We start from the raw sequence: 20628 nt of genomic DNA, 5'->3' as shown, positions 1-20628 counted from the left end.
ACTTCACCGCGGTCTGCACTACAGCCACTAACTATGCACCTAGAAGGCATTTTATTGTGGACTTAGTTCGCCAATTTTTTTTAAAAGCGCTTGCTCAAAGTAGACGTGGCTCAGCAGATTTGGTGTGTGAAAGAAGATACTGGAAAACATCCATATATCCTTGTTCGCCGGTTGTACAACGTAAACGCCTGTGTGTTTGTATGCAAGTTCGCTTCGCGCATTCTCGGTGTTCTTGAACTGACGTCACACGTCGGAAATGGCCGATCGTAAACGGAGGCAGCACTCAAACGCGAAATACCATAATAGATGTAAAAAATGCGCGATATTTCATATTTAAACTTAATTTGAGAAATGAATATTCAAAATTTACCTTGTTCTGGAAGTTATTCAATGGTTTTCAGGATTTTTTTTTTCAGTCCAAGAGTTAGACTTTAAATTGCATAGATGTATTAGATGTATTACTGTAGTAAATACATCACTGTGAGGCGCTGAGTAATGCTGCTGAGGTTGTCCTTAAACATACATAAACATACAATGCAGACATGCTAACAAGGTTACAAACAGGTTAAAATAGGTTAGAAAGACAGTTCAGGTTTGCTGTTTCTTTAAAATGTAAACAAGGCTTATCAAGGGATTTTGCTTAATAAGATTCCTTGGACTGACCCCCTTTTACAAAATAGGTTATACCCAATTTGATAAACATCCTGCATATGCAATCCTAGTCGTGATTGTTTACTTTATGTCTAGCATTTGGCAGACAATCTGTGACAAAACCAAAAATCAAGGCCATCAACAGCATTTTCATTCAGCGCACAAACTAAAACCTTTCTGCAAAAGTACCGCTACAGCGGTAAAACAAGCTAACCTGGTGGAGACCCAGTGGCCCTCCACGTTGGGAGGCATCTGGGCGGTGATTCGGGCGCCGTTGTGGAGGTGCTTCAGCATGTGGTTACACAGGGAGTCTTTGGAGGACAGACCGAAGGTTTTCCTCAAAGAGCGGTGACTGGAGTAAGGCAGAGTTGAGCCTTCAACCCAAACTGAGGGGGAAAAAAAACAAAACAGTACCGACAATTGCATTTAGAGGATCATCTTAGGGGTCATTAAATGTGCTCAAAACAACTCTGGATCTTCACACTCTACTAAATTAAGCACAACTACTTTCAATGGGACTCATAAATTAGTAAATCAGAGTGAGATTAAACAAGGAAAGAAGAAACCCATTGGTTTACAGCAGGGGTGTCAAACTCATTTTGGTTGAGGGGCCGCATACAGCTTAATCTGATCTCAAGAGGGCCACACGAGTTAACTCATTGCAAGATTAAATAGAACTAATAAATGTGGACTTGTTCTTGATTTTTATGTTAAATTAATTTCACTTTTACACAATATATTATGAATAACCTCAGCATTTTTAAGAAAAGTATGTGCAATTTCAACAATACTTTTACTCAGTTAAACATTTACTTGTGCATTATGCATAAGAACTGATCACAGTGATTATACAATGTTGAAAAACATTTATTCACATTTATTAGAACTTAAAAACACTGTCCTGCATGACAAAATACATCAAACAGATAAAAATTATGAAATGATTTCAATTTTTCCACACCTGAAGCTTAATCTGCTAATAGAAACACAGCGCCCCTCGTGGACAATATAGGAACTGCATATTTTCAATTAAACGAAGTACATGTTTTTTTCAATAATTGTTTTATCATTCTCTTCCTTTTTTTTTTTTAATAATGATAATGCATTTAGCCACAGGGCCGGACTAAATTGTTCGGCGGGCCGGATCCGGCCCGCGGGCCGTATGTTTGACACCCCTGGTTTACAGCTTTAAACCTCTTTGTGTGAGTAGTTTAATCCTTTTAACTCATGTTGACAGCAGGCCTGTGACGCCTCTTCTGAATGGAAAATGTGTCCCATCATGTGATAATTTGCGGCACGAATAAACAATTTAACCAAGTAAGAATGGTAAAGGTGTGACGCTGGCAGAGACATTGGGATACAGCGAGAAAAAAAAAAAAAAAAAAAAAAAAAAAAAAAAAAAAAAAAAAAAAAAAAAAGCACCCCCGTCTGATTCCTGCCGGCCTGCTCTCCGTCCAACCAAATGGAAAACAATAACTTCAGCGCTGGAATGAGCTTGGAGAGATAAAATGTCGGAAATGAAAGCATTTTTTCAAAGCCCGCAGACAAAGACTGGCCCTGAGGCTCACATTCCACTGAGGTTTTATTCCATGTAATACCCCCATATAATAAAAATCTACCTTGAAATACGAAGACTTGGCCTTAAATTCTTTCTATCAGACTTGACTCGCCTGGAAATAGCATCCGAATATCTGGAATGCCGGCGCGGGTTGTTCTGGTGCTTTTAACTTGAGACCAAAGAGACAAAGAGGGACTAAAAGGACCATCTGATTAAAAGAAGTCAGAAGTCCAGTGAAAACCAAAGCTGCCACCAGCTGTCTGACACCAGGGCTCGCCCCGGTTTGGCCCGTATAAATCAACACATCACGGTGTGGAGACTCGGCTGGCCGCAATAGCTACACTGCGTTGGCTCAGTCACAACGTTCGGGGAGCTGGATTGTTTATTCGTTTTCAACTGGAAACCATTTCATGCAGGTGAGACCAAAAACATTAATATGCTGAATTAAACTTGGAAGTTTTTGAAATGCAGATAGACCCTATTCTATAGGATGAGTGGTACAAAACATACAGCATATTCAGAAAGTATTCACGTCGCCTCACTTCTGTATTTCTGTAGTTATAGGACAGTGGTTCCCAAACGTTTTTAACCATGCACCCCCTCTATGTCCCAACCGGGTTTATGCACCCACAATCCCCCACACCTTCAAAAACAAAAAACACCCCAAAAAGCAACAAATTGTTTTATAGCCACATTAAAGGCAGCATGTTTAATCATGCTCAAATAACCAGAACACATAATAAAACAATGTGTTGTTGTTATTATTATTATTATTATTATTATTATTATTATTATTATTGTCAGCGAGAATGAATGAAGTTGAAGCCACAAGCTAGGTGTGCAAATGCAGTAAAATTCTATATTTCATCTTAAAATTAAGTGTAGAAGAAGACTTCCTCTAAATAAATAACATTTTCATGTGAATACATTTTTATTTATTAAAATCACAGTTTTTGATTTTAATTTATTTATTTTTTTACAAAGAAAATGTTTATTTACAAGTCTCTATTGTGTGGGGGAAAAAACACTGTAATTGTGTCCACCCTGATTCCCCTATAATTCCTACAACTCGGTTTGGTGTTCAGTTGCTTGGACACGACTTGACAAGGTCCAAACTTTCACCACACAGGTTCTCACAGCTGACAACACAAAAGAGCTGTCTGTAGAGCTCAGAGACGAAGCACAAATCTGGGGAAGGGTGAAAAGGGTTTGGCAGCTTTGAAAGTCCCCAACAGCTCTGTGGTCTTGGTTATTTGGAAACTCTTCCAAAAAACGTAAAAAAACAAAACAACTGGACTTGTTTTCCGTAGTTGAAGACGTTTCGCTTCCTCTCCAGGAAGCTTTCTCAATTCAAAAAGTCTGGAGTAATGTGGAGTACCAAGCTTTATACCACTGCTCAAACAAAGGCCTTGTAATGGCTTAGATAACATGCAAATTCAAACGAAACAGGTCCACCCCTTAGTAATGGGCGGTCGTTAAAGCCTTTAAAAAATAAAGCCATTATTTGGAAACTGAATAAGTTTTTACCCAACAAGACCCTCTTTTGATCTGGCCACCTGAACAAACTGAGTAATCAGTGAAGACGCACATTGGAGGGTTTTCAAACCTGAACAACTCCTTTAAGGTCAGCATCTCAACCGGATTAACGCTCAGACTTTGACTAGGCCACACCAAAACCTTCTGTTTTTTTTTTTAGTCATTCACACGTGGGCTTGCTGTTGTGCGTCGGCTCATTTTCCTGCTGCATAACTCAAGTGCTCTTGTGCCTACGGTCAGGAACCGATGTAACACGACACCAATATTCTCACAACCCAAAAAGAACTCTTTATACGTCTTTTTCATACAACCTACAGTCTCAACTATATGGACGTAGAATAAGGACAATCATGCTGCTGGTCTGTCTGTTTAGCACTTAGATATGGGGCGTTCCTAATAATAATAATAATAATAATAATAATAATAATAATAGTTATAATACTGCTTTTGCTTTCTAATGAAGTTAAAAAAAACAACTGGACTTTTTTCCAAAGTTTGAAGATGTTTCGCTTTCCTATCCAGAAATCTTTCTCAATTCAAATTATTTATATTATTGCCCAAAAAGGCCTTGTTATGGCTTAGATAACATGCAAATTAAACTGAAACTGGTCCGCCCCTTAGCAATGGGGAGTCGCTTTCACCACAATACTGCTTTTGCTTTCTGCTGACTCTGCGATTTTCTTTACACAGTCTGTCTGATCTGAGCATCACATTGTTCACTTTCTGGCAGATGACAGAGATGTTTGGTCTCTTTTATTTGCTTACACTGATGCCAGACAGACCTGATCCAAATTCAGCAACTTTCGTCCACACCTTGTAAGAATCTCAACTTTGCAATGAGACGGTGAACATTACTTTGAGCAGTTTTTAAAATCACAATTACCGGTACATATTTTTTTTACCTTAAAGCCAAAATCGAACCGACTGCAAAATGAAAAACAGACCGGCGGGGGAAAACGAATGAAAAAATGATTATAAGGAGCCCACGTGTACCCCGTCGAAGTCTCATACGTCTTCCTTTCACACATTAAACAGGTGAACAAGCGGAGCTCCATCGATATTCTTTTTTTTCTAACTTCTTCCTTCATTAAAGGCAATAATCATAACAACTGAGACGTTCTCTGCTGCTGCTTTCCCAAGCTACCTCAAATCAAAGTGACCACAAAACTCCCAGAGCCCTAAACCACAGCGAACATTTCCAGTTGGCCTGATCCCACCGGTGAGGTAAGAGCACTGGGAGCGCTGACAACAGCGGAGACGGCACATCATTTATAGGAAGAGAAAGGTCCAGAGCGCCGCAGCCGGAACCGCACAAAAGGGCTTTTGTTTGTTTTATCTCAGAGTTTGAGGAGCAGAGACGAAAAAAGGGCCAACGTTAAAACAGTTGCTCTTTTGAGGACTGTTTGACTGTTTTCGAGCAACATGGACGCGGATCCAAAAGGTCAGTCGGTGTGACAGGAAGCCTGAACAACACAGGGAAGTATCACCATGTTTGACATGCAGGAAGACACGGTTCTGGAAAAATCTGCAATGCCTGGATAATAAAAAAAAAGAAGAAAATGATGTATGGAAAATAAAAATTGAACATCAAGACTTTATCCTTTATTCCATGAGCTAGATCCATCCATCTGCCCATCAATTGATCTGTCCGTTTCCAAATCCACCATCTTTAGTCCATCCGTCCGTCCATGCTTATTCATCCATTTTTCCATGGATTTGACTATTTCCATCTGTTTTTCAACACATCAATCCATCCATCCATCCGTCCATCCATCCATCCGTCCACCGTTCTGTCTCTGCATTCATCAGTCATCCATCGGTCTGACAAACCCTCCACACATCCATCCAATCGTCCATGTCTGCACTGGATGTAGGAGGTTCCTCATCTCCCGTCTGACCACAGCAGAGATATTTGCCCTGACCTCATAATGAACGTCTGTATCTGTACCATTTAGGGATTTAAAACACCTGAGTGTGAAAAAGACTAAAGAAAGGAACAGATTGGCTCAAAATTTAAAGATAATTTCCATCATTACCACATTAATGTTGATGGCAGAGTCATTCTGAGATAAGATTCTCCTCGCGTGTTTGCACCGAAACAGACCGCTGACGAGCATCGCTGCTCCGCATTTGTTCCCAGAAGCCCACTCTTGACAGCTTTTATTGGATTTGGCAGGTGGCGCTCCGCTCAGACTGAAATTCAGTCAGTGTAGAAGAAAATAAAATTTCCTAAATAAGCTTCATTTAGGCTCGGATGTTTAAGCGCTTATCCAGCATTTTCAGATCCAACAGGTTCCTCTGAACGTGCAGAAATCTGCTGCTAATAAAGCTTTTAATTGGCTAACTAACTTGTGACCTTATTCAGCTACTTTATTTAAAACAACTGAAAGCAATAACGTGTCACAAATGGTCTGAAAGAATAATTTTCACTGCAAAACACACTAATAAAAGGATAGTTGTGATTACAGCTATCTTTTCAAACATGAAGCCCTTTTTTTATTATTTTAAGGATATTTTTAATGTGCAATTTTTATACTTCCTGTTCACACTAAATGCAACACCTAAAACTGATGAAATAGTTAAGTTAACTTAACTTTAGAGATTCATAAAGATGTGACAGACCAGATTAAATCAGCCGGCTGTTTCTGTTTTTTTTCTTTTTAAAACACTTGGCATGTCAGTTTTGAGGTTTTTCTCCCGCAGTAAATTTCCAGCGCGCTGCAATCCACACCGACAGAGCATATTCACTGCCTCTATGAGAACCTGCTATAACACACCACTTAATTTAGACCTCAAGACACTTAAAGACACTTAGGAATAAGCGGAGCGCCGAAGCGTCCTTTTTATCTGCACCAGCTCTTTAAGCCTGCTGCCAAAATGTTGCTTTGTACTGTCATCTGCAGCAGATGGAGCGGGTCAACGGCGGGCCCATAATCCGGCGCTGCTCAGACACGGGTTTTTATCAGGGACGGATGTTTAAAGTGGCTTTTAACCCTCCCAGAGCTTTCATCTGCAGAGCAGCCTCGGGGAGGGCTCGTCTCGCCCTCTAACCTTCAAACAGGAGTCACTAAAGGAGTCGTTATTATGGAAGCCTTGATTAACAGGTGCAGGAATCAATTAACTACAATACAATCTAAAAGGTAATTTACCCCCCGTAGTTACAGACAAAAGTAAGATTACACACAGAGTGATACATTTCAAGTGTTTAACGTTGTTAAATGTGATGATTGTTGGACTAAAACCCCATGAAAACACAAAATTACATTTCCTAGAAAATTTGAACGCTACACGTAACCAACTAAAGGGATCTGAAAACAGAAACGTCAGCTTGGTGAAAGGTTGTAGCCTGTGTGGAATTAATACATAATTGGGCCTCCTTTTGCTTGAATTACTGCACCAATAGCGTGGAGCCTGTCGCTCTGTTGAAGCGTAAAAAAAACCCGCCCAGGTTGCTTTAAGAGCATCTGTATTATTAGACCTGCTGTCTCTCAACATTCAATATGTTCTCCAATTGGATGACTGAAATTTGGATTCTTTGCCCAAACGATAGCTGAAGGACATTGAACTTGGTGGGATATGAAGCAGGGCTGGAGCTTACAAATAAATTTTCAGTTTTTATTATGTAGCCTTCCTGTTAGATGAACGTTTCACCACCATCCGTGTTCAATCAGGGTGTTGAAGTCCTGGTGACGTCTGCACAATAAAAGCTCACATCTGATCAATGAACTGAGCCCTACTCCTAATTCACTATAAGATGTTGCTGTTTGTGCATCTCAATCCGCCACCTTTTACCTTCCACTAAACTTTCCATCACCATGCTTGGACACACAGCTTCATCAGCGATTACCTTTTGTTGCTCAGCAGACTTGTGCAGGTTGTCAACTCTGGTCTGCTGAACATTTGTCAACTCAGCAGTCTTCCTCGTGGTTGTGCAGGATATATAACATTCTTATTTTAAAATATTTTGTATTGGTTTTATGTAACATTTTAGAATATATGAAGTGCTTACGACTCTATGCATAATGAATTACTACAACGTGCAAGCAAGTTTTAAATTGAACCACCTAACTAAATTAACTTTTCAATTATATTGGTTGGTGCTCCATAAAGCTTCAAGAATTAGTTAGCAGGTGCGATAGTATGAAAGGAGGGAACTCAAGCTTCGCTTCTTTTTTTAACAGCAAAAACAATAATATAAAATTATCTCACCTAGAAAAGCAACAAGAACCACTGCAGGAATCAGCTCCATTTCGCTCTTCTGCAAACTGAACGAGCTTCCCTGCGACTCCCGCTGAAGAGCGTCGCTCTTGTTTCCTCTTTAGTTATTGCCGCAGAAATCCCGGCTTAATCCAGAGTTGGGGGCAAAAACTCCCGCAAAATCCGAGCATCATGGTAGAAAACGGGCCTCCGATTCTGCAAGAAATAAAAGCATCCGAGGTTCGCAGGGGAGGAAAAAAACGCGCACATGGATGTAAAAGAGGAGTCCGAACGCTTCAGCGCTGTGGCTTTCAATAGAGGCAGCTGGGCTCCTTTTTATGCGTCCTTCACGCGTCCTGCGCCCCGGTAGGAGTGTTTAAAGAGTTCAGACACCCGAGTCATTGCCCCGCCCAACGAGACTTTTATTGGGCGTGGAGGTTGTGTTTAAGGGTCCCATTTGAGGTCCAGACTGTGTCAGTGAAACAGTCTAGATAGGTTATTAAATACATGCACAATATTTGATGTTCCCAACAAGGTCTGTCTGATTCAGTGGGGCCAAATTTCAATAAAGATATTCAATGATTGTTTAAAAGAGCAAATTAGAACTGGAATCAAATACCCCCCCCCCCCCCCCCCCCCCCCCCCCCCCCCCCCCCCCCCCCCCCCCCCCACACACACACACACACATATACATCTCAATTCTTTAATTAGTGGAATTAATAATCATACCGTGGCACTTTTTCAGATCCTAATTATTGTGATACAAATGCAAAGCCAAGGCACCAAGAAGCAATATATAATAATATATAACCGTGAGAAGATTTAAAGTAAGCAACATAAGGTAAAATATTGTCCTGAAGAAAAGAATAATAAATAATATTACTAGCTTCACGTTTCCAGACCCGTAAGTACCTTTTACATAAAATGTAATTCTACATTATTACATATAATGACAAATAAAGCTCATTATCCTTAAGTTACAGTCACCAGACACGTATAGGTACCAAGTGTCAATGCTAAGGTAAAGCTTGTCCTTTATGGACGGCATGCTTCAGTAGGTTATTTTCTGTGCTGTTCGCATCACCCTCTGCAGATGAAAGAGCATCTTCCTTTCCTTCCTGTCTGCAAACTGGCCTGGATCAATGTTGTTTCTTTTAATTATGACGACATTGCTTTTACCATCTATTGTTTTTACATGTACAGTGACCTTGAGTGTTTTGAAAGGCGCTTGAAAAAAAAAGTATTATTATTATTATTATTATTATTATTATTATTATTATTATTATTATTATTACCAAGCATTCAAAACATTTCATAAGATTTGGTAATTTACTAAGTTGGCCAAAGTTGATACTGAGCGCTTGAACCTCCAACTGCATACATGACCATCAAAATAACAAATTTGCAGTGGTACAGATAATTAATTAGGCGCTAACTTTTCGTTCTATGCGCTATTGTTCAGGCTAAGTTCAGAAACTGTCCGCGGACCGCTTGGTGTCCACTCTATTGGGTTTTGCTGCCTATAAAATAACGATGTTCACAACAAGAAATTAATCTGCAGTTTACGTCACTGTCCTGGTTCTCAATATCTATCTATCTATCTATCTATCTATCTATCTATCTATCTATCTATCTATCTATCTATCTATCTATCTATCTATCTATCTATCTATCTATCTATCTATCTATCTATCTATCTATCTATCTATCTATCTATCTATCTATCTATCTATCTATCTATCTATCTATCTATCTATCTGTGTGTGTGTGTAAATTGCGTAACCTTCAAACCTCCTTCTTTTCTAAATTATTTATTTTAACATTTATTTTTTTGAGAAAGGAGAATGATTAATAAACCTATCTTGTACACCAGGAGCAATACAATTTAAACCGTCTATAAGGTAAGTGTAAAGACTAAAAGTGCTATACAGTAAAGTGATACAGACTTGGGCTGGACGATAATTCAATAACAATATATATTGATCAATAGACGTGTGGTGGGATAGAAAAGGGGTCAATAAAAACTTCCTTCCTTTTGCATTTTAGCCATGCAGGTTAATGCTAGAGTCATCATACCCTCCCAACCAATCACAAACACAGATCCAGTAATGCTCTGTCACCAAGCTCCGCCCCTTCAAAGACTTGTTTTTTATTTAAAACTTGCAGTTATAGTAAAATAGATGGTTACATAAAAGGTTGCGTCTGAATGCAGTGTCAGTGTGTTCTTTGTTTAAAAATAGGTCATCAAGCAAGAACATAAGATGGTCAGGGCTGCACTTAAAATATATGTTTTGATTTTTTTTGTTTGATAATTATCAATATAGATCAATATTATTTCTTCTCGATACACATTTTTTCTATATCATCCAGCCCTAATATAGACAGAAATAAAAGTGATTGGGGAAAAAAATCACTAACAATATAAGAAGTGATGAAACAATTTTTTTACAGGTTTTTAATCTTCAAATGTTGTTGTTTAAAAGTGGACCAGAAGAATCCCAAATAAAATGTAAAAATTAAAAATATTTGCTTAAATTTCCGTCTGAACCACTCCATGCTGGTATCAGTCATAATGGAGGCCACATTTTTCTTCTTTGTGGCCCTCAGATTAAACACCTTCTTACTGTAACTTCTCCGCCTGGAGCCAGAAGGGGCTTCACAGTGTTTTTCCTCCTCAACATCTGCTGAGTCTATTTTTGATGGAGACCCTTGAGTTTGAAGCTGTCTTTTGAACTTGAGCTCCTTTTCCTATTTGTCTCTGGCCTTTTGACCCTCGGGCGGCTCTTCTGTTCCTCGGTCAAACTGTTAAAATTAATCGCATCTGGCACTCAGACCATTGTTTTGCATTTCAAAACGTTTTTTTTAGTTTATATTACGGCACCTCATGATGTTTCTTCAAGGGTGGCTTCGTACTGGATGAAGGTCTCTGCAGGGTCTTGGTGAGATCTTCTGGGGAACATTAAGACCAGGGGGCCCCCCTATAACGTGTGGTATGTTTTGATATGCTGCAGAGATGTCTTTGTGGTTTCTTTGTGTTGATGAGGATGGTAGGAACAGGTAAACCTTATTGTTTAATCCTAAACCCATGAAAGTGGTTTTCTAAATTTGCTGTAATCCATTTCCTAGCGTGGCGTTTAGGTTGTGGAGAGCTAAGCGTGCCTTCAGTTGGGTGTGAAACTGTCTTTAATACCCATGAAATTGATCAGGTGCCTAAAGCAAATATAATCAAACCCAATTTAATTAAAACTACCCATACCAGGAGCAAATCCCATGTTTTTTAGAGGACAGGAAAGTCTTTGCCACCGACCTCTGTAATTTATTTATATACATGAAAAATAATGACACATTATGCCTGGTGAAGCATTTTTGAGTTGATTTGTTCATCTCTACTGGACTATAATCTTACTGAAAGACCCAATGACAGTTTTCAGTTTTGTGTCAGCTTCCACCAGATTCTCCTTCAAGATGTCCAGCTGTTTCAAAAAAAGTTGTGGGACCGGCGGAGGAGAAACAGGCCCACAGCATCACAGATCTGTACCTATAATTAGTACCTATAGGTGGACATGAGGGGTTTTTCCACACACTCAGGTGTGTCACACCAGACTCACCTGGAGCATTTGTTACTGTATAGTTCAGTCTAAGTGTCTTCTGACCAAAACACAGAGTCCAGCAAAGCCCAGCAGTTACTATTTCCTTAGCCAACAACAGTTTTCATATAGATCACATCTATACCTTTATTCCTTAACTTCAGGCTCAAGATGTTCACTGCAGTCCTTGTGTTAAACAGTGCATCCCTGCACAGGAAATCTGCCTGGATTCACCAATTGGGAGTAGAAGAAGAGTTGGGAGTGGAATATATATATATATATATATATATATATATATATATATATATATATAATATTTTACTCGTCAGCCATTTAAAATGCTCTGTAACATTATTTGCAATAATTATTCCATTTGTTCAATTATTCCAAGTGCTCAAAATTAAATAAGCAAATAAAACCTTATAAAATAATAATTATCTACTTGAATAAATAAGATATAAATATTCAAAGTCACAATGTAATTCTGAAATAACTGAATGCTTACAAATGTATCACCTCTTAATTATGAAATATTTGTCATTCTTTTTTTAAAATGATAATATAAAAATCTATTTCGCATTGTTTTATTATTATTGAGGCTTTATTATTCAATTCCAGCAGTTTTTATTTCAAAATGTAATTTTTGATGGCCTTTTTATTTCATAATGCCACTTATCCACAGAATCTCTTCGCCTGCCTATTAGCGTCAGTGGGTTGGACCTGCCCCCATTGGCTGATCCTTAAACAGTGATTAGTTTTTCCTGGCAGCTCCATAAACAGCTTACTATAGAAAGTGTTCTGGGCTGCATCCTTCGAAGGCCGTATTTGTAGACCGCTGATGTTCCAGTGGGCGACGAAGGAGAGAACGGTTTTCTCCCGGCACATTGCTTTCAGACTCCTGCTGGCTTTCTGCAATGAGAATTACACAGGTATCAGGCGTCACATTTGGCTGAATAATGCATGAGAATAAAATTAAAACAGCATTAAAAAAAGATTGTGAGCCATATTGAATACGCCAAGGGAAAAATAATAACCGTGTACAGTCAGGAGTAGGACTCGAGAGCACCAAGAGTTTTCCTGGTGGCCCAGGCCTGCTAAGTGATTGCAAAGGTTAGGATTGCTCTTGACAACAAAAACAATCCAAGCTAATAATGCGCCGGCTCGCTCTGGTATCTGCCAGACTGAAACTATGACGTAGTGATTGTGCCATCAACTTATATAGAATCCCACAGATTGCTTTCATTCTCTGAGGAGGCTGACGCTGTCTCTGTCACAGCAGCGCTGATGGCAGCAAATTTTCAGACTCCTGCTTCACTGATTTATTCATTTTCAATTAAGGAATTTTTTTTTACTGTGTAATAAGCAACTTCACCGTGAAAGCAGTTCTCCAGTTACTTGAGGGAGTCATGATGGCCTTTCCCCTTTTGCAGACAGCTGCTGCACCTCGTCCTGGCAGCAAACCCTGCTATGAAGCTTCATACCCACCACAGTCAGAGCAGTTTGGATAGTTAGAAAATGATGTGGGCTCGAATAATTTTTTTTTTTTTTTTTACACAAATGCACTGTGAGCTAAAGTAGTGCTGCAAGAGCTCCTGCTGGCGTGGTGGTGAACAGCGTTGCAATAAGGAGTTAGAGCAGGAAGCTTCGTTTCTAGGCCTGAATTATTGTCCCAGTCGCCCCTGTGTGCAGTTATTTACAGAGGAGACAGCGGGATCAACCTTTGGGCTCCATTTGTTTTGGTTCACAGCTGCTTCTCGCTGTCTTGATTGCTAGGCAACATGAGCAAGCTAAAGTAAGGGCTAAAGTAAGGGCTAAAGTAAGGGCTAAAGTAAGGGCAGTGACAGCCAGTGGAGGCCAGACCGCCCCGATCCCAATTTATAAGCTGATCTCCTTCTTACCTGGCTCACAAACACTGGGTCCTTCAGTGGATGCAGCTCTGAACTGGGACCTTCAGGCCTTACTTGAAGCTCTGTGTTGGATTGCTTTGGTCTGGGTAAAGAAGCAGCCAATCCTACTGCTCGCCCAGCCCTGTTGCTCTTAATTGGCGAAATGATTCTGCTGAAAAGTGGCATTATGAAATAAAAGAAGACTTTAAAAACGGAAAAAACATTTTGATACAAAAACTCATGGAATTAAATAAAAATACCTCAACAATAATGCTATATCATTGCATTTTTTATTATTATACGCATTTTTTAAAGAAGAATGAAAAATATTTCATAAAAATAATGATATGATAATTTTTTATAAGCATTCAGTTATAAAAGAAAGAAAGATAGAGAGAGAGCGAGAGAGAGAGAGAGTGGTTGTATTTTTCTAAAGTTTCCAGCGTGTGATTGTGTCACTGCAAATCCCAAATATTTACCTTTAACCACTGACCATTATCAGCACAGTGATTTACAGTTATTCAGTGCATTTATCAGTATTCTCACTGACAAACTAAATCCCACAGCGCATTTGTATAAAGAGCAAATGCGCTGTGGGTTTTATTAGAAGAAAGGCATACAGTACCCAGTTTTGTTGGGGGGTCAATATTCCTAATTTATCTTTGGGAGTGAATAAAAAATATTGTCTATGTTTGGCAAAAAAAAAGTGATACAGATCACTCTTTAAAAATGCTTGCTGTATTTAGACTACAGTAGCTTAAAGAACGGATTCATCCACATGTACTTTGAAGTAAAATTCACTGGATGTTTGTGATTCTATTTACTATAAAATTAAAGTGAAAGGTAAAAAAAATGTGTTAATAAAATATTAATCATTTGTGCTTTAACTTATATTTTCAGAAGATTTTGATATGTCGCCTTAAAAAACAAACTAATAAATGTGGATCTTCATCAACCGGCTGTTCATACGGGCCAAATTTGTATCATTCTTGAATTACAGCCAGCGGCCGAACAAGATCACCCCAAGGGCCGCAAGTGGCCCACGGGCCGCACATTGGGAACCCCTGATTTAAGATACTAAGGAGGACAAAAAGTGGATTTGGGCATCTGCTGCACATTTTGTGCAGTCTGGCGCTGGGATATTGTTTGCAGTGTGGGGTCTAAATCCACGTTTCCACACAGACACAGAAGTCCTGGTGAAGGAGGCCCCACCACTACAAAAACAGTGTTTCATATGCGCTTAACCACTAATCTCCCTCCTCCTTAATCAGAAGAGCAATGCTCCTCTGAGGGACTTCTAATTAATTTCCATTGTTTGGAGTCCTAAACCCCTCACTGCCGCCTTCCCTGCAACGCTCCACAGTGTTTGCTCTTTTAGCTCTAATCCTGGATCCTCGCTCTGGGAGACTGATTCCAGGCCTCCTTTCTGCCTCTTTTCTCTGTCACCGGAAAAGCCGTTGAGCAAGATCCGGACAAACACGGTGATGGGATTTAGAAGGAAGCCCACGAGGGGTATTAATAAGAAAGTCTGCATTGAGGAGAGCCTGGAGGCTTGTTCTGCTGCGCTGACCCCACTGTTGTCCCGTGTGGCTAATCAAAGCATCGCTGCACCCTCTTTGTGCCGCTGCAGGAATGAGATCTACATGAGGTGGAAATGAGGCCGCTTTGATAGTCAAAGGAGCTCAAAGGGACAGTAAGCCACCTGAAAACCTGCATCCTGTTTGCATCAGGGTCAAACGGTGTCACAGAAACTCAGCTATGTTGATTATGAGTTTGCCTTCTGATTGATGAATTTCTCTCCCAACATGTTTTTCACATTAAGCCCCCTTTCGTTAGCGTCGCTAAACATGCCAGCGCCAGACGAATGCGTCTGGGGACATTTCAAAGCTGCTGTCTCTCTGTTTCTTATTAAACCGTTGTTCTGCAGAGCTGGATGACTTTACCGCTTTCACGTCTCCCCGCGGATCTTCGCATCACGTCTGCAGGGCGCTGTAAAAAGGCGAGATGAGGAAGGGAGAGTTGCATGTCAAGTGGGAACGTCCCTCTAAGTTATGAGAGGTTAATAGTTTCACCCCTGATATTTTGGTGCTACACATTAGTACCAAACATGTCTGTCCAAACCTCACTTGGTCACACATGTTTTGAGGCAAGTCTTAATTTTATTGGCAACAACGAACCGTGATGTTATTTGAAAAAAATTAAAAAGGAGGCAACATGTTCAGCATTATTTGTATGCACTGAAGGAAGTACGGTCTCTTCCAAAAGAAAAGTTTTAGTCTGCAGGCGTGCAAAGCTGGAGACACATCCTAAAGGCCGTACAGCTGTGATGGTAGGAAAAGGCGGTTCTGGAAAATGTCGACTCAGGGCGACTGATTACAAATGCATGCCACACTTTTCAGATCTTTATTTGTAGAAATAGATAAAAAAAAAAATGTCCCTCTACCTTTTGCTTCACAATTATGCACTACTTCGTGTTGGTAAATGGGTACAAAAGGAGATTTGACTGAGCAACATGAAGAGGATAAACCTCCAGGATCACGTGTTGGTCAGAAAAACACACCTTCTGTTTCCATCTGATGATAGACAACAGCATAGCGTGATACAGTTTGATTTAAGTTTCTATGTTTTCATGGAGTTTCAACATTGTTTTATTTCCATCGGGTCATGGAGTTATTTAAACTTTCACTGTTTCTGACTTTCCTGCTGCTTCAACTTGGAGCGCCTTCGTCTTAAAGCTGATATTAGACATGCCGGGTACTGGGACGGGAAAGAGGGTTAGGGAAAAAACAGCTAAAGTCTAAAGAAAAAACTTTAATTGATTTTCAAATAGCCTGACTATCTGTTGATGAAGACTGCTAGACTTCCTTAGAAGCAAAATGCATGTAGATTATGTTGTCACGGCCTGCTTTTTTTTATCGTTTTCCTGTTTTTCTTTATTATTATTATTCCGTCTAACTACTCCCGCATACTTCAACCAATTTCAACAATTTTGGTATCAAAACGTTCGGCCCGTTCCTGGCATGACTGCTATATCTTATGGTTATGCTAACTTTTATTCTTGTTAAAATATTTCACTTTTGTGCGATTTTTGCTGTTCCCATGAAATCCAATGCAAATCGATACTGATTCCTTCAAATTCTTCCAATTCTTCTAATGGTTGCTAATTGTTCTAATTCTTCAAATTTAATATTTTTTTTTCAAATTCTTCCAAATTTTTCAAATTCTTCAACTTTTTCCAAATTCTTCAAATTCCTTAAATTTTTTCAAATTCCTTCAAATTTTTTCAAATTCTTCAACTTTTTTAAATTCTTCATCTTCCTTAAATTTTTTCAAATTCCTTCAAATTTTTTCAAATTCTTCAAATTCCTTCAAATTTTTTCAAATTCTTCAACTTTTTCAAATTCTTCATCTTCCTTTTATTTTTTTAAATTCCTTCAAATTTTTTCAAATTCTTCAAATTCCTTCAAATTTTTTCAAATTCTTCAACTTTTTTAAATTCTTCATCTTCCTTAAATTTTTTCAAATTCCTTCAAATTTTTTCAAATTCTTCAAATTCCTTTGTATTTTTCCAATTCTTCAAATTCTTCACATTCTTCTATTTCTTCTAATTCTTCAACTTTTTCCAAATTCTTCAAATTCCTTAAATTTTTTCAAATTCCTTCAAATTTTTTCAAATTCTTCAACTTTTTCAAATTCTTCATCTTCCTTAAAATTCTTCAAATTCCTTCATATTTTTCAAATTCTTCACATTCTTCTATTTCTTCTAATTCTTCAATTTTTTCAAATTCTTCAAATCTGATTTCAATGTTTTTCAGCTACTTTTTCTCTTCTGCATCTTCTGCTCAAATCATTGTGCAGATTAGCATTCTCACTCGCTGTTACGCAGGAACAGCTTTTTCTAGTTAGTTTCAGCTTCTCGTCTCTTGACGTCTGATGCAAAGTGACACTTTATAGATGAAATAGAGACCTGGAGGAATCCTTATGTCAGCAGGGAAACAACAGACAAACTGTATTAGATGGTTTGCCTTCAACGCACCATAGCAGCTTTGATTCATCGCCTCTGGTGTTACCCTCCAGTTCAAAAATGAAAAGCTGCAGCAAGACACTGAATCAAACATGAGAACGTTCCCCAGATCCCAACTGGCCCTGAGTTCAGCTTCGCCACAGCCGACATCTGCTGCCTCAAAGACGTTTAAATCAATCCAGGCGGAGAGAGGGAAACTGAGGCGGAGAGGACAGCGGAGGTGGGATAGGACGGAGGTCTTTTCATCTGTGTTACCTCAGTAAATACCCCCATGTGCAATCACGGACCCCGTTGTGTGGAGCTCTTCGGAAAATAAAAAAGCTCCCCGGGTCAAGGGTAAACTGTCCCTCGGGATGTAAATGTCTGTATTCCTTAAAAACCGAATAGAAAAGAGCAAATACATAAAAATGACTAATTGCTTTTTTCCCTGATGTCCAAACTTTTTGTTACGAGGGCCGAAATTGTCACATTTATTGCTCAACAATAAACTAAGCTTTAACTATTTAAGCATTCCGTATTTTTTACTGGTCAAATAAAATAGTCGGATTGTTTTTGTAGCACTGAGACGTGTGAATTGTAGCTCCGAAGCTTTCTGCATATTTGTCTCATTAAAACCAAGGCATAAAGATTGCACATTCTTTTGGCCTCGATTGAAATAATAGAAAACATTTTAGTCTATGCTCAGCGATAGGAGTAGAAATCACCGAATATAAGTAGTCCCATCTACTATAAAATTAAACAGAATGCATAAAGCGCGGTTATAAATAGAAAAGTACTTTGTGTTGTGCCTAACATTTTACATTGTTAGATGATTTTAAGCTGTTGAGAGTTATTTAACACTAATTAAAGATAAAAAGTCCCCCATGTAAATCAACTACTTGTGCTGGGGGGGGAAATGATTTGCATAATTCTTGAATTTCTATCTAGAAGGCCCAAAACAGCTCCTGGGCAACATGTTGGACACCCTTGGTTTAAAACTTTTGTCCTCAAGAACATCTTCACTTCCTTGTAAGAGTATTAATCTCCAGCCTGTTAAGCTCCCCGAGTGTTTTAGAACCAATTTCCACCTGAAAATTCACAACTGACATAAATCAAGAATAGCTCCACGATTATCAGGTCTAAATTCAACATGTTGGTACTAGTGTACTGCTAAGACAAAATAATATTTTCCTGTGGAGCCACTAAGATAACTGTCGCTAAGTCAGATTTATTTGTAATTAAACAAAGAAACAAATGTAATTTTTAAAGTTTTTCCAAATGAACAGTGAAGAAGTTCTTTTAAAAACCGAGCTGACACCTCAGATTGTATTTATCAACATCTCCACTATAACTGCAGCACATTTGGACTCAATCAGTTGAAGCATATTTGATCCACAATGGTTTTCGTGGGCAGTGTGCCAGACGGAGCGGTCATTTTGGCACAATTTAGCCAAATGGGCCAAAACTGTGCCAAATGTGTTTTTCACCCCATAAAAGGAAATCTGGTCAAAAGAACAGCTGATTTCCATTGTTGGACTCATTCTGCATATGACAAAGCCATTGGTCATGACATTTACGCTATATATCATCAATTGTACTCGGTCCTGTTTATATATCAAACTATGGTCGGGCTTCAGGAGTGCTTTTCAGCATTATGTCACATTTAAAACAAGCCTCAATATGCTTGATTGGGATTTTTATGAGACAGAGCAACACAACCAAGAGCAAAATTATACTCAAAATTTGCAAATAAAATCTGAAAAGTGTGGTGTACATTTGTATTTGAGCCCCATTTGCTCTGACACCCCTGAATAAAATCTAGAGCAGCGAACGGCCCTGTGAACTCATCTAATTAGCAGGTAGAGTTGAAATGTCTGTGATTTAATCTCAGCATTAATCCAGCTGCTCTGTGAAGGCTTAGGATGTTTGTTTGAGAAAATCAGTGAACAAAAATGATCATGAAGACCAAGAGAAGCAGCAGACTGGTCAGGGGGGAAGATTTAAAGTCGAGTTAGGTTGTAAAACAACATCAGAAGCTTTGAATACCTCACAGAGCTCGGATCAGTCCATCGTCTGAAAACAAAAAGATATTTGTCTGGCAAAAACGGCAAACCAACCAAAACATGGCTGTCCATCTAAACTGATGGGCGGGGAAACAATTAGAGAAGCAACCAAGAGGTCCTTTGAGACTCTGGAGAGGCTGCAGAGATATACGGCTCAGGAGGGAGAATCTATAAACAGGACAGGTAATCAATTAATTGCTCACGCAGTCCACTAATCTGGTCCTTATGGAAGTACGATAGTAACAAACCCACTGATGAAAGCTAAAAAGAGCTAAAAAGAAGTTCCTTTCACGGCTCCACAGTGGGCACGAATACAAATGCATGCCACACTTTTCAGATTTTTATTTATAAAGGAAAAAAGAGAAAAACCCAGGAATAATATAAAAAAAATCACACCACTGTACAATTAAGTTCTACTTGGTCCTGACACATAAAAACTCTAACAAAATATATCGAAGTCAGTAGTGAATACGTTTTGCCGTGCAGTGTGTGCGATCCAGTAACAAAACCAGATGGAATACGAACGGTTGATTTCTCCATTAAACCTGCTTTTCTGCTGCCGCTCTGACTGACAGTAAGCAGAGCGCGGCGTGACGCGGCGATGACATGAAGACGCCCGGCTCTGCTACAGAAAACGCCAGAACAAACCCAAATGGCTCGCAGAACCCATTAGCTGTCATGTTCTCTCTGATGGATTGTTTACCGTGGGCGGTTTTTCTCAGGCCCGCTGAGGCCGTCTTCCAGTGGCGGATGAGAACCGGCTGCTCCGGCTGTGGCTCTGCTCTGAAGAACAAAGCGAAAGCAAAAAGAGAAGTGATGGCTCAAACTAAAAATAAGACCAAATCCTGTAAATCCAATAAAGACCATGATACAGCACCACTGTGTTTCTTTTTTGTTTTTTTTTATTTGAAACTGACCTAAAAGCGAGTCGCTGTCCCACGCTGGAGTCAGGATTTTTGTGGTTCCTGTGGCCTCCGGCCCGCTCGGGGGCCTCTGACCTCATCTGACGGGCCCCTGTCTGTGGTGCCAGCTGCGCGGTGAACATACAGGCTGACTCGGCAACTCTGGAAGGGCCCGGCACAGGAAACAGCCTGTGATTTATGTACGACCATAAATGCACACAATACAATATTTTGGAGCCACTGGG

The 20628-nt window shown here is 39.4% G+C and overlaps 1 protein-coding gene across 1 annotated transcript in view; it reads right to left on the bottom strand.

Annotated features, from left to right (window-relative positions):
- LOC105932270 (protein APCDD1) overlaps positions 1-8305 on the bottom strand; it is a 32960-nt gene extending 24655 nt beyond the window's left edge. Inside the window, exons 1-2 of the mRNA XM_012871352.3 lie at positions 7955-8305; positions 866-1037 (exon numbers count right to left, since the gene is read on the bottom strand). Coding sequence (XP_012726806.2) covers positions 866-1037; positions 7955-7994 — 212 coding nt within the window. The 5' untranslated portion in view covers positions 7995-8305. The remainder of the gene's footprint in view (positions 1-865; positions 1038-7954) is intronic.
- Between the last annotated feature and the right edge of the window lie 12323 nt (positions 8306-20628).

The sequence above is a fragment of the Fundulus heteroclitus genome, chromosome 6 (assembly GCF_011125445.2).
Source record: "Fundulus heteroclitus isolate FHET01 chromosome 6, MU-UCD_Fhet_4.1, whole genome shotgun sequence".
In the NCBI taxonomy this organism is placed as follows: Eukaryota; Metazoa; Chordata; class Actinopteri; order Cyprinodontiformes; family Fundulidae; genus Fundulus; species Fundulus heteroclitus.
This window is presented reverse-complemented; position numbering and strand designations above follow the sequence as displayed.